Source organism: Amphiura filiformis, chromosome 18 (genome assembly GCF_039555335.1).
Source record: "Amphiura filiformis chromosome 18, Afil_fr2py, whole genome shotgun sequence".
NCBI lineage: Eukaryota > Metazoa > Echinodermata > Ophiuroidea > Amphilepidida > Amphiuridae > Amphiura > Amphiura filiformis.
The window spans coordinates 30,952,443-30,967,487 of NC_092645.1; the positions used below are offsets into that span (position 1 = coordinate 30,952,443).

The window sequence follows — 15,045 nt, forward strand, 5'->3', positions numbered from 1 at the left end:
TGAGTCGGGGCGTTGCAAACGTGTCGTACATGTGTAGGGACCGATTCTACAGCAAGCTTGAACTTCCCGGCTCGCGCATGCGCCCTGCGTTTGTTACTAGTTAAGCGAATTATGGTCTAGCGCCATCTATTGGTTGAGGTGTTTTTAAAAGTGCTAAAATTTACAAGTTGATTCACCATTTGGCCCACTGCTTAAATTATAGTCAATGAGACAACCAAACCATTTATTTTGATATCGTAATAATACTACAAGATTAATAACAAAACTCAGGACGACGTTGTATTGAATGCATTGTCATTACAGGGACATAATTTATTGCTTTACAACTTATTGTCTAGAAACATTTTTTTTCCGCGATCAATCAAAATGGCGGCGCCCACGTTGAGGATGTGCAGAATTTTCTCTCCCCTTTCATTAGGAAATACCCCTTTATTTATCAATTTTACACCAGTATCATGTTCCAATATATATAATAAGAGCCAGTGTAGGTATCGATCTGTTCTATCACATGAAATAAATGTTAGAAGTAGGTCTCTTACGCCCAAATTCAGCTGTCAACTCCGACCATGCCGGTGCTACTCATTTCGCGGGTACAGAGGCCAGTTGACATTTGATACGCCAAAGAAATCTAGAGAGTTTATAGGGACATTGATGCCCAGAGAAAGGCAGATTTTGTTAGCTGAGCTTCAAAGTTTCCAAGATAGGATAGAAATAGAAGGTGAGTATACATGGTCATTTTCAATCAAGTGTCACAGACGTACTGATCAGTAGCGAGCTAGCCTGCCCTTAGTCCGAATAATCAGACCCAGAACAAAATATTAATTTCTGACATGATCGTGTACTGGGTCTGAACTGTTTCCATATGAAATCTTGATGGCAAATTGGACAATAGAAGCACATGGTTCTACGTGACAGCTTTTTAATCCCTATTCAGGTTACGTGAATCACGCTATTGTGGACCATCCTTCTGATACTTGAGTGTTTGGACAAGCAGAACGGTTTTTGTCTACCTCTCTGTTTGTAAACAAACCAGGAGGTCGAAATCGTCCTCCTCGCCGAATACGAAAGTCAGCGTAATAGTACGGCACTGGCCTGCCCTAGTGGTAGCGAGTCCATCCAGCGCATACGATGATTTACGCATTTGTATCTGTTTGTGTGTAAAACTTAGTGAAAACAACTCGCCATTTCTCATCCTTTCAAAACTCAAAATACAATGGGAAATTATTTTTGAAGAGTTTAAAGATCGACGGGACGCCATTTTTTCGTCTGCTTGAAATTCATGAAATCTCGATTTGGATTTATCCACGAGACTTCACGAGACTTACCTGGATGATGTCATCATTTTAAAGGAAATTTTGTGACCCTTGCACTCATATCAAACACGACGGGGTTTGTTTTGGGGAAAGCCCCTAATTTTCTAGGTTTTTGAGGTCTATTTTGTAGGTAAGATTTTGATGATTTTTGGCGTAAGAAGTTGCCGAAATGGAGCGGAAGGAGGTCATTAAACCTATATTAAACCTATATAATTTGAAATTTTAGAGTATTCTGAAGATGTTTGTGGTCATTCTTGTGCAGAAATCCATCGCGCATAAATGCGCAAAGCAAATTACTGTGATGACCCGTTCTGACAATTGGCCGTAAAAATACGACAGTACGGGGAGTGGCGAGGTGGCGCTGCATGCAGTGTTTGTGGTCGGGCTGACGCCAGGGTGGGAGATGTAGCGCACATCGGGTCATGTCGTATGTGGTAAAATGCAAAACACACACCTAATTCAAGTGATATTATTTTTGTTACCTATTTTAATCAACTCTATGATACTTTAATAATCTGTGTAATATTTTTTCATTTTTTTTTCACTTCCTTTGTATTTTTTTTTCAATACTGAAATTGAGTAGTGCAGTGTCAGATGAGGTTCACAAGTAACATCACTGACAGAACATGTGTTGCATGGGTCACATCAGATTATGATTACATATTCATTTGTTTATTTTTTTTATTAATTTTAATTTTTTTTATTCCTTTATTCATTCCTAAATTTACTTGTTTATTTACTATAGAAAAATTATCAAATTCGTGGACATCGTGGAACATACTCTTTGCGTGGCTGTGCGTAGTAAGCAGTTGTACGCAGATAGCCTCGCTAATATGGACGCGTGAGAGTAGCGTTAATGCTGCGTGTGTAGTTAGCATGATTAGTCGCGAGTAACAAGCGTAGTTGAATGTTCCACGATGTCCACGAATTTGATAATTTTTCTATAACAATATTTATTTCTTGGTGGAGGCAATATCATCGTCTTAAAAATACTCCTGTATTGTACACAAAAAATTGACACACAAAAAAAACATTTGGAAGACGCTGCGACCCATAGTGTGGGAACCACTGCCAAGGTCTTAAATATAATTAGCCAGCCATGCGTCCACCCGTCTTTAAGACAGGCTAATCTAATTTTGGACGGGTGGATTTAATGGATTATACAGATGTGGTAGCTCTAAAACAGATGATTTTAAGGTTATATGAACTTGAGACTAATTCAGAGTGACATGTAAAGGCCAAATCAGGACATATTTGACCCCAGTGACCCTTCCATGGGTATTATAGACAAGTTGTTTTATATTTGAGGGTCAAATTTTGGTATCACTATCTGCTTGGACGGGTGGTTTCTGATTTCTGGCTAAGACTCTGACCACTGCTGTATACATTCATTGAACAAATGTTGGCTAAGATTGTTTTTATTTTGCAGGAGGAGAAAGTTTAAATGCAGGGCATCTAGAAATTATTTCCGGTTCTAGTCAAGGTGATATTAAATTACAACTGCTGCATATCAACATTTTCTTCTACATCAGGGGTTTTCAACAGCCAAACTTTAAAAACACAATCTCTCTTGATAATTTTGCAATATCAGAATTTTGTTGCACAGTGCAAGAAATTCGCCGAGAATCAAACCTGTTTCTTGAAGAGTAAATTTGCGGGAATCATTTGATTCACACAAATTAACTTCTGTGTTAACTACAAAAGTTATGATAATCTTGATTTATGCAAAGGTGTCTACATGTACGAGAATCCTTGCGAGAAGCAATTCTCGGATTCTCACCGAAATTCTGACCCTAATTTTGCTGGCCAGTAAGAGCTCTAGCCCGAATTATGCAGAGCAGAATTATTTTACAGGACCCAGAGCTTCAGAATCTACAAAAGAAATGCACTTGCCCGCCGGGCCAGATGTGACCAGCGTGCTGTTGAGAACCACTGTCCTACATGTACATGTAGCCTACATTTGTGGGTGCTGTGTTCATTTGACATATAATTAGTCTATAGACTCTACACAAGATAACATAACTTTGCTGCCTTAATCATAGTTATTGTAATTTGTAATTACTATTTTTGGAGAGGTCTAATCCCAATAAGCCCAATCGGCATTGGAAGTTTGCTATGCATTGTAGGACAGTTTTTGCAGTTTTAGGACACTTTGTCCTTTGACCTTTCAGAACATTCAGAAGTATTGGGTTTTTGTACGTACAAAATATAATCTAAGATGTTTTACAATATTTAAAACAAATATGAAAAATATTTAAGTATTTTATAAATTTATTATTTGGTACTTTTAATGATCAAAATTATGACAATAATAAGAAAATTAATAATAATTACGTCAATTTTCCCGATATGTCGGAGGTCAAAGTGTCCCAAAACTGCTCTCAAAAACCGGAAGTTAGAATGGCGATTGGGCTTATTCCCAAGGTAAACTTAGCAATTACAGTACAAAAAACAAAATAAAATGCTGATCAGCTCATACGGCTTTGTTAGGCTTTTAGAATACCACTATAATGTGTGGGTTGAAGAAAGAAGACAAAAAAGGGTAAAGGGGGCAAACTTGTATCCCTCTTTCATTGGTAATTGGGCCCGACTCTTCCATGTGGTAATGTTTTTGCAGGGATCGCTACACCTCCTCTACAGCGAGTCTGTAGTATTTTATGCCGGAAAGAAGAAAAACCATAGGACTTTGTCTGGATGAACTTGGCATATTAAAACTTGAAGTGTTTCCATACAAAATGCCAATTTCAATTTAAACTTCTGGTTACTTGAGATCAATCAGATGAGTGAATCACTCAGATTTTTGGCCAATCCAGTTTGTTTTGTGCTACCATATTATACAAACTTCTGCAATATTCGATAGTGGCTGAGGTTTTTGAATTTTAAAATAAAACATGGATATCTTTTGTTTTGAACTAATATGCATATTTTTACATGGAAGTTACGGGGCAGATTGACTCTATGCAATTGATATGTATTAAGTTAAATTCAGTAGACTTTACAAAAGAGTTAGAGGCCTAATGTAGACAGTACTCACATTTTCTTTGGGGATGGTTACTATTCATTCTCACTACATATCTTTAATTTCACTTCAACACAAAGTACACACATACACTCTTCCATGCACTACTAATATTTTGAGGCTGGTCAAGTGCAGATCCGTAGGAATACGCTTTTCAATACGGAATAAATGCTAACCTCATTGTGACATCATCCAAGCAGCAAAGTTCATTTCCCATTGAAAAAGCGTTATCCCATGGATCTGCAGTCGACCATTCTGTTTCTGAGGACCTGTAGTCCTGTACAGTGACAAAAATTTTACAAGTACTTATGTAATTGGTGTGCACATGTGTGATTGTTGTCATGTCATCAAGTCTTAAACCCCATGAGAACTACCTGCCGATTGGCCAAAAAGAAGTTTTCATTATCAATTGGACCAATAAGCAACATTGTTAGAATAATATTTCACCACACACAAAAATTGGGGTGAATTATTTGCAAAACTCCATTCTGATTTGTGATTAAAGTGAAGATATCATGTAATTGACCAATCAGAGGCAATGTTAGATCGGCAGGTAGTACTCAGGGGGTTAAAGTGGTCAGTGCTTCAAAGGATGCGAGTTATAGATGGGTAGTACTAGAAGGGTGTAATTAAGACCTCATTTTTCGTTGTTTGTTGAGGACATACTTTGGGAGTATGTGTGCCTATACTATACATGTAATCAGCTTGTAATAGGCGAGAATTATTAGTTTTTTGTTACTCCACATGTCAATTAGTCCCAACAATCCACAAAAGCGCGCGTCAGACAAGCAATTTGCAAAGCACAGTTCGTGTAGATGGTGTGCCGAACTCATGTTCACTATTCTAATTTCTATATCAATTCACAGTGTTATGAATCTTGCCTATTACGAGTTGATCAGACTATAGGTCCTTGTTAAGTAAGGTGTGTGTCGGTGTGTTGTTATGTTGGAGCACTTGCCCCGGACACACACATATGCATTTCATAGATCCTACATGTACTTATCCATGGAAGACACATATGATATTTTCTTCACAAGCACTAATTCCATTTTCTATTCAACCATTTTACTTTTTTACAAAGTCAATTATTGTTCAGCTCAGGTTTAAATATAATGCTTTTAATTTCCCTTTCAACTGTTTTGATTTTATTTGGCTTTAAGGGCTCATATTGAAATTCCCTTACACAGGAAGGTGTGCGCCATCCTGCAGCTTTCCTGTGCTAGCCTTCTTTTTGTTAAAATCCTGTGTGATTATAACACTGCAATTAGCCACTTAAATTAGGAGTGCGCTTTCCTGGGTTTTATGATGAGCCGATTAGTTCAATTAGTTCAACAATCAATAAAATTGCCAGTCTTTGATAAACTTTTATTATAATCCTTGTCACCAGACCACTTCAAAAGGCAGGGTGTATCACTGATGCATATAATCCATCCGTTTTATGACCAAGCTTTCCTGAGGCACGCAGCTTAGCGAGGGAATCCTGCCTTCTTTTGTGTGAAAGCGTGGTAGGGTATTTCAATATGAGCCCTAAGATAAGTTTAATAATACTACATGTAGTGAAGATTTGGACTACCGTACTGTATTCTATTTGAAATCCATACAGTAGGCCTATGTACATGTACACCACCCCCTATGAAAATAATGGAAGACATGACCTTAATCTCCCCCACAGGAGAGGCAGATTTCAAATGGAGACCCACTTGGGTATAAACCCCATTAGTAGCGCACACTCCCTGTACTGTGCTGAAGGTAATTATAAGGTCATGCGTTCCATTAATATATAGGGGGTGTAGTATGGATTTCAACCGGAATAGCCCAATGCAGTGTAAGTGTTGCCAACCTAGATATATTTGTGAAAATAACATTTATAGGGTCTACAGTTGGAAAGGCTTACTATAACATTGATGCTTTTTTGGTATTTTGGTGTTACCAATTTTGGTTTAATGCAATTTGTTTTTTAAGGCGTGTCCATTGGGCTTAGTTTTATTACAATGGATGCTGTGAGCTTACTTATCATACCTTGTACTGTGTATGGTTTTTATTATTTTATTGAAGTGGCAAGCCAAAAAAAGTGGTAGGTACACTATTTTCCATGAACAATAAACCAAAATGGTGTATTTACCATAGCATTACACATACATTGTATTGCAATTTTGGGTTGGTACAAACCAGAATGGCGGATTTGGTATGTAGCACTAAACATGGGCAGTTTTTGGCCGGCACTCTTTGGGTACGGTATATAATTTCTTTATGCAGATGTTTCACTGCATTATTTACCCTAACACTAACCCTTATTCTCTTTATTTTTTTCTTGCGCAGTTAAAACCCCACCGATACCTCCAACTAAGGAACAACTCAGACAAGGTAGGTATAAGAACTTTATAATTTAATTTTGTATGTACGAGACCACTGAGAACCAGCACAGGTTCGGTTGGGCATTTGGATCTACAATTGGGGCTTCTGTATGAGGCGGGATTAGGGTAAAAACTTGAAGATCATACGGTCGAAGCTCGTCCTCAGTAAGTTCGGAATCGACAGCATACGGTCGTAGCTCATCCTCAGTAACTGCAGAATTAAGAACATACGGTCGTAGCTCGTCCTCGGTAAGTTTGGAATCAACAACATACGGTCGTAGCTCGCCTTGGTAAATTCAGAATCAACAATATACGGCCGTAGCTCGCCCTCGGTAAGTTTGGAATCAACAACATACGGTCGTAGCTCGCCCTCGGTAAGTTCGGAATCAACAACAATATACGATCGTAGCTCGCGGGTCGTCCAAGGTAAGTTCGGAATCAAGAGCATACGGTCGTATCTTGTACGGTCTGCGTCCGAGGGTGCACAGTATGCTCTGATTGATTCACTGAATGATTCTCAACTTACCGAGGACGAGCTTCGACCATATGCTCTTCGAGTTTTGACCCTAATCCCGCCTCATACTTATGGGTTACTCAAACCATTTGTGCCATTTTCCAAATACCATTATCACAAACAAAATGGGAGGCAAGGGGATCAATTTACTCTGGGAAAGAAAGCCCAGCTATCGATACAGTTAAAAGAAACCAGCGTAACTGGGGAAGACCTGTGTGAGGGAGTATAGGCGGGATACTAATGATTGCACATAAGTGGTCTGGGAAAGTTCTGCCAGGGTTTGAACCGGAACCTTGTGGTGCAAAGCGACCACGCTGAATTAACCAATCAGAAATGCTGTAAGAAAGGCAGGGGTCAGAGAAGATATCCTGCCCTTCCCAGAATCCTTTGCAACATGATGCCTCACCTCAATATAGCAAAGGGCACTCTTATTAATTTGTGTACAAGTTCCCTTTGTTTTCATGTTGAGAAAAGACTTGTCTAAACATGAGTCTATAGAGGCCCTGCAAGAAATTATCGATTGGCTCCAAACAAAGGATTTGTACCGGTGTCCTTCACAGTAGTTATGGCGGAGTGCAGTCCATTCAATCAAATGTTGTCATCAACCTATTTGATTGTATTGCAGGGTTATGTGTGTGAAACGAACTGTCACGGTAGATTGCAATCATGCTTTTGTTGAATGCATTTGAGTAGTCCGCCATATTTACGGGATGATACGTCACATGCAAGGCCTCTATAGTCATGAAATAAGCACACTTTCCAATTTGCAAAATCTGGATGTGCTCTGTTCATTGAGGTACTTTTGTCACTATGTTGCACTAGATAGCAAATCAGTACAGAAAAATAAAATGAAAGAAATGCATTGTGGGAAGTGAATAGATAACTTCACTGGGCAGTAGATCTCAGCGTTTAAAAACACCAAATCTGCAAAACTTAAAAGTTTGTTTGTCGTACATGTATTTCAGAAACTTTAATAAGCAATTTGGATTAAATAATGGTATAATTAATGTCTTATTTTCTATTTTTTGTTTTGCAGTTCTAGTCAGCAATGCAATACCATTTGTGGGATTTGGGTTCTTAGACAATGCAATCATGATAGTAGCGGTAAGTAGTCGGCAAAAGGAAATACAGCATAGCTGCATGCTGTATGTGGCCTGGCATTTTATATTATGTATTTCAAGCCAACTTTTTGTTGTTGATTGCTTTGATCGCATTAATTGGTAAAAGCCCGATATATCGTCCGCCGTATCACATACTGACGTATTTGCATTTTTAACATTTTTGAGAAAATTGGTATATTAGTTTGTTATGTTCTACTCTATATACATGTATTCACTAGTGCTGTAATCGATAAGCTTTCTGGGTATCGATATGTCGGGAGGCAAACATCCGACATGTCGATACTATTATCGATACTCACGCAGTTTGAAACACGGATTTGAGTTTACCAATTTTATTATCAGTAAGTTCCAGAAACAAGTTAACAACAAGTGTATTGAAGCCTAACAGCTAAAACTACATGGATCATGCATCAAACAAACGAAAGTGGTATTGCAAATCCGCAATTTTACATGACTTTGGCAATGTGTGCCATGTCGTTTGTGTATCGATACTGACATTGAGTGTTTCGACATGTCGGAAGTCTATGTATTTTCCGACTATCGATACTTACGACAATCGATTACAGCACTAATATTCACCAAAAAACATGCCTCAAAGTTGCTTAATTAGTAAGATATTAATTGATTTAATTATGTCATATTTACAAAACCTTGAAATGTCTGCGTCACATAACGAAGTATTTGCTGATCACCTATACTGCGCAAGCCCAGTATATCTTATTTGCAAATTGCTGTTTTGTCCTTTTCACATACTGACGTATTTGCGCAACTGTATTACATACTGATGTATTTGCGTGACGTATTCGTCATTTGAATGGCAAAATTGACATTAGTCCTTTTCACATAGTGACATATTTTATTTATTATTGATTTTTTGCAGAATAAGTTATGCTCTGATAGTGATAAGTGAATTATATTGAAAATATGGTATATTTGCATTACTGTTAACCTGGTTTTAATCGACAATAATATATTAATCAAGAATATGCAGCAAATGAAAATCGCTAGATTTTCAAGTTTGATTTTCTCGAAATGCGTATTTTGCAAATACGTCAGTATGTGATACGGCCGACGATAAATTGGTGTCTCTATCAAAGTGTGCGAGTCACAAAAGTTTGCCAGACGCATGACAATGGTGGAACACAATTTTTCCCTCCAAGAGTCACATGGCTAAGTCAGAACTCTTTCTTTACTTCTAATCACTTCGGATAAATTTCATTGTTGACTTTTAAGTGTGAAATCACAAGTAATTTGTATCATACATATGAAGAGCTTTGTTTCAAAACCCCTTACATCCACTTTTGGGTGAAATTGAGTTATTGACATGACATTATCGTGTGGGTAAAAATACACATTTTGGTGGTTGTTTGACCTTCATACCACTTTCCTTCCGGAGATATGGTATATTTCCGTTTGGGAAATCTTAGGGAATTTCCGAAATCTGAACATAAAATGAATATAGAATTGTTTTGTTTTAATTTTTTATGGAATGTTCTTTACCTATTAAAACCAAAGGGAACTGTTTTTGGGTCACTATTTTTGAAAAAAAATCATTTTAATTAACAAAAGGTTTAGCTTTGGAAATACTAAAAAAATGCCATTTTCCCAAATTTAATTAAAAATTCATAATTAAACAAGTAAATGAGATATTTCAATTTTTCTTTTTGATTTTGAAAGCATTAGTCAAGTTACATAAAGTAATGCAAACAAATGGGCTCAAATATGATTGCAAAGGTGATTTCTGGAAAAAGGGGTAAATTTGTTTTGTTGCAAAAGCCCTTACATCCACAAAAGGCGCGATATAAAATATATAATAAAATAAATAGGAAGGCTTCAAAATTGTACCAAACCTATTCTTTTAGTTTCTATTCATCAACACTTTATCCAAACCCAACTTGAATCAAATCGAACCAGTAATACTTGCACAATTAAAAAAAGCTGTTTTTCTCAAAAAGTTAAAAGTGGATGTAAGGGGTTTTGCAACAAAGCTCTTCATATGTTTATTGAACTTATATCTTCTTTTTCATTATAAATAGGGTGACTACATAGACTTGAAAATTGGTACTGCACTCTGTATATCAACTATGGCAGGTATGTTGAGTGGGCATTATGGGTTTAGTTTCTCAGCCACATTTCTTTATAATAAATGGACAATAAAGATGAGCAGTTCACCCGGACCAGACCGTTTCCCTGGTCTGGGTCGGGGACTGGGTGGCTATTTTGCTTATATTGTCAATCTGACCATCACTAGGAACCACAACATGCTCATCTATCAGGGTGCAGTTCTTAAACCCCAAGACATTTGTGCATTCATTGAATGACCTTTGAAAATTTGGGTACAAAAACTCATACTCTGTAACTTGAGGTCAAATTTTGCACTATGATTGTTTAATTGGGGTTATTGAACTATGCTATTGGGATGAGGCCATTGTGGTCCATAGTGCCTCTTGGTACTCTACTGAGAAGTTGCGTAATAGGGGTTTATAATCATGTATGACGTAAACTTAACTTTTTTAGCAACTGGTCCACTGTTTCAGGTTGGACTGCTTGAAAATTGAATTGGCTATATTTCACTTTTGTGAGCCCATTGTGGCAGTAATTATTGTCGAAGCAGGCTCAATGCCTTCAGTTCCGTAACTTTTTAAATCAGTCTTTTAACTATTATTTTTAATCCATGTTTTATGAAATGTTTACTTAAATTTCAGCTGCTGCATTAGGTAATTTGATATCAGATATGGCAGGAATCGGGTAAGAGAAAATAAAGCATTATTGTAGGGATGACCAATGACCATCAACTTGATTAGAACACTCCCATAGACATGCAGGGAGCTCAACTGTGCACTGCTTGCACAGACATTTCTAAATTGATCTCATTCTTTTATTTTTCAATATTTTTCTGTAAAAATTGGCGAAGTTATTGCCAATTATATTTTGTAACTATCTTGCAAATTACAGCAACATAACTTATTTAATTTTTCTGTAAGTGCGAATCAAAATTGGTCCATCACCCCAGTGCGCTTAATTGCCAGTGGCTGAGTTCAGCACTGCTCAAGAATGGCACAAAATATTCATGTCAATAATTTCAGGTAAAAAACGTGGCCTACTGAGCTGAAATTTGGCAGAGTTGCCACTAATACCTCTATCATACCCTCTGTACAAAGGTTAAAATATTGAACAAGTAGATCTCGAGTTAAAAATTAAATCACCAGCTTCCCTTTGGAATTTCCATATTCCTTTCGAATCATGCTAAGAAGACACCTTTCTGAACATAAATGTGAAGTTTCGTGCTCATTTGATGTATTTTTCACCTGATTTCAACCCTAAACATTTTCTTATATTTATACCATCTGCACTGACTTGCTGCTATACACGCACAGGAGCTGGACTTTTAAAATACGCGCCTAATCAATAATGAGTCTTTCACTCCATTGTTAAAGTATTGTGCTCCCTGTAGCATATGGAATGACCAGGCCCTGGAGTGTGATGGTTTTGTAGCACATGACAGTATTCATTCAAGCCTATCAAGGTCAGTTATTAGCCACTTGCTGAATGGCTGGGCATTATCAGCTATCAAAGAGATACCTTCTGCTGCTGCCAATCACAATAGAGGTTAAACATTTTGTTAAAACCCCAGAAGTGATATCAGGACAAAGCTGTGCATGTTGGTACTTGATTGTTTGTATTCCTATGTTGAAAATCCCTTGTAGTACATTAGTATTTTTCTTATGTGTAGTGTATATTGTTGTGGAAAAAAAGTTCACCTGGACTTTTGATTTTGTGCCACTTTGGCCATTATGGATGATTTTTGGCAAATGTTTTCTAAAAGCATGATTTCAGTGCCTCGGTTTGAAGAAATACTTAATGCTATTGACTAGTAAAGTGCCATTTCATAAGAAACCCTTTGATACTTTCACAATATGCTTGTTTCATGTTTGCATATATATTAAAATAAAGAAATATAAAAAGATAAATATATGCTTATACCAATTTTGCTCACATTGCTATATTTAGACTTTGTCAATTTATTTCGTTCCAATGACCGGTCAGAATGGGAAACTTTGAAAATTCATAATTCGAAAAGTTTTTGACCGATTTTGACCATTTAACCACCAAAATACTTCTGTTGATGAGTTCTTTCCAGAAAACAATCTTTTGTAATAGGGGCAACATGAAATTATGATGGTCATCCCTAAATTGTATTATTGTTTGTACTAAATGTTCCCCCCTCTAATAAACGCCCCCTCTAATAAACATCCCCTCTCATATTTCAATGAAAAAGGGACAAAAATGCAAAAATTGCCATTCCATATGGCATATTGTGTGAGTAAGCATAAAACTGGCATCAGTCATGTGAGTTACAATCGTTAAAATTCGGCAAAAACATCTGCATCCAGCGATGCTGAGGTCTTCATCAGTGCTCGGGGCCCCAGTTCTATAAAGTAGAAATACTGGGAGACTCATAACTGGATCCATCTTTTTATGTTCAGGTGTCATTCCTACAGCAGTTTTAATATAATTTGGCTTTGCAGTAGGTAAGGATAGTAAAGGAAAAATGAAAAACTTGGGTTATGCATCAAACTACATGTACTATGTATTACTTGACCGCCTGGTATTTAACAAATGAAACTTTTTTTGTTCATCTCCATCCACAGACTAGCAGGGTATGTGGAGTCATTAGCAAATAAATTTGGCGTCCAAGCTCCTACTCTTACAGTAGAGCAATCCGAAATGAATAGGACCAGATGGACTGCAGGCTTGGTGAGTTGACTAGGTCTGTTACAGAGTTGGGTAGAATGGTAGACTTGACGCAGTCCTAATATGATGTGTTTTCTATAGTGATAGGGTAGTAGCATGTAAATGGAATGTAAATTCATCTGGTGGTGGCTTCATCGGAGAAAAGGAATTGCAGAAAATAGCGAACTATGTCAAGGCAAAAAGCAACTTTTCTAGGCATTGTTCAGGAAAGAAAGTTTCCTATTGCTAAGACTACCTTTTGGGAGAGAGACAGAAAGCGTAACTCACAAAGGATTCCTTTGTGATTATGGCTTTCTGGTTCTCAACCCTCGAGATAGAGGTTTGTTACAGAGTTGGTAACATGGTAGACTATGCCACAGTCCTAATTTGATATATTTATAACTTTACCCAATTCACTATAGGCAAAATATATAATACTCGATCATGAGAGGATGTACCTTCTGCTTCAGCTTCCTCTTTGTGGAATAGCACGATCATGCGACCTACATGACCTAACCTTGACATTGCCTAGTGAGTAGTGACGACCATATTCGAAAACAGTGATCAATTGGTTAATTCTCAAAAGCTGCGTTTGCTCTGTAAGCATTCTGTCCAAGCTTGACGCAAATATCTGTGCATACCAAAGTTGGCTCTCATGTTTGAGAATTGGATATTTTGCCTATTGTGTCCTTAATATTGTCTTGCAGTATTGGGCAATAATTTTCTCATCATCTCATTACACTAATATAACAAAATACAAAAAATTCACAAGGCAGCCTTTGGGCTATTCCATTGGAAATCCACACTACCCCTGGGGAAGAATTTGGAAATATCTTCCACAGAGGGAGTATGAATTTCAAATGGAATGAACACATTAACAGCTCTATTTGAAACTCGCCCTCCCTCAGTGAAAGATTCAGGTTGAATCTTTCTCAGAGGGTGTATGAAAGTCAAATAGAGCTGCTATGTTCATTCCATTTGAAATTCATACTCCTGCTGTAGAAGATATTTCCAAAATCATCCACAAGCGTAGTGTGGATTTTAAATGGAATAGCCAATTTTGGGTAAAGTTTGCAACTTGTTAGACTTGAATCCAGTCCTCGCTTTAAGTTTGGGGTTAAAGGTCTACGATTGGGGTAGGGCAGTCTTGAAATTGCAGAAGAGTTGCACGCTATTTGGTAATCATTCCCTATATTTTGCATCTGATCACTGCATTTGACACTTTCAGTGTTGTTATAATTATTCTGTTATCACATTGTAACCCACTCTCATTCTAGGGCCGTGGTTTTGGCATCTTTGTAGGCTGTCTACTAGGAATGTTCCCATTACTTTTCATCAAAACACGCCAAGAGTTGGAGGAAGAGGAACAAGAACATACCAATCCTCAGGAGCAATAGCATCACCAAGAATTTAAAAACCTCTCTTCCATATATACCGGTAACCTGTTATTTATTCACATTATGCTAGGCACTGCCTTTTTAAATTGGTTGGAGCTTGAAAAATCTTCAAGATATCAATGTGTGCAATCATTCTTGCAGATAAAATTTTTGGACTGGCTACACTGTGATGAGCATGAGCTGTCAGCTGCTATTATAAGCTATCAGCTGCAAGCACAAGCTGTGAAAGAAATCAATGTGTGCAATCATTCTTGCAGATAAAATTTGAGACTAGCTACACTTGCGAGCATGAGCTGTCAGCTGCAAGTATAAGCTCTCAGCTGCAAACACAAAGGCAGTTTCTCTCGTAATGTAGGTAGAGTGTGTGTCCAAAATATGAACTTTTTGAGCTACAAATATAAGCAACTCTATAATGGTAATATGATATCACTATTTATCTGGTTAAACCTTTATTTATCTTGCCCTGTGTGATTTTGGCCCCTTATGAATAGCTCAAAATGTTGTGTATTGTGACCTGCTCTGTCTGGTCAGTGAAGTATGATGAGTAACTGTGGCATGCTAAGTGTGGGGCTGTGGAAAGAACCTTTTCTGCA

General features: G+C 37.4%; 1 protein-coding gene across 2 annotated transcripts; it reads left to right on the forward strand.

Annotated features, from left to right (window-relative positions):
- Positions 1–375: 375 nt before the first annotated feature.
- On the forward strand, positions 376–14,618 carry LOC140140122 (transmembrane protein 65-like). 2 transcript variants are annotated; one of them, XM_072161955.1, is made up of 8 exons: positions 376–718; positions 2,743–2,796; positions 6,652–6,696; positions 8,237–8,304; positions 10,358–10,412; positions 11,027–11,069; positions 12,974–13,079; positions 14,333–14,618. In XM_072161955.1, exons 1-8 carry the CDS (start codon positions 388–390, stop codon positions 14,450–14,452), a joined length of 822 nt encoding a protein of 273 aa, XP_072018056.1. In that variant the 5' UTR covers positions 376–387; the 3' UTR covers positions 14,453–14,618. The 2 variants fall into 2 exon arrangements, with proteins under 2 accessions (XP_072018056.1, XP_072018057.1); XM_072161956.1 differs by lacking the exon at positions 2,743–2,796.
- Positions 14,619–15,045: the final 427 nt, after the last annotated feature.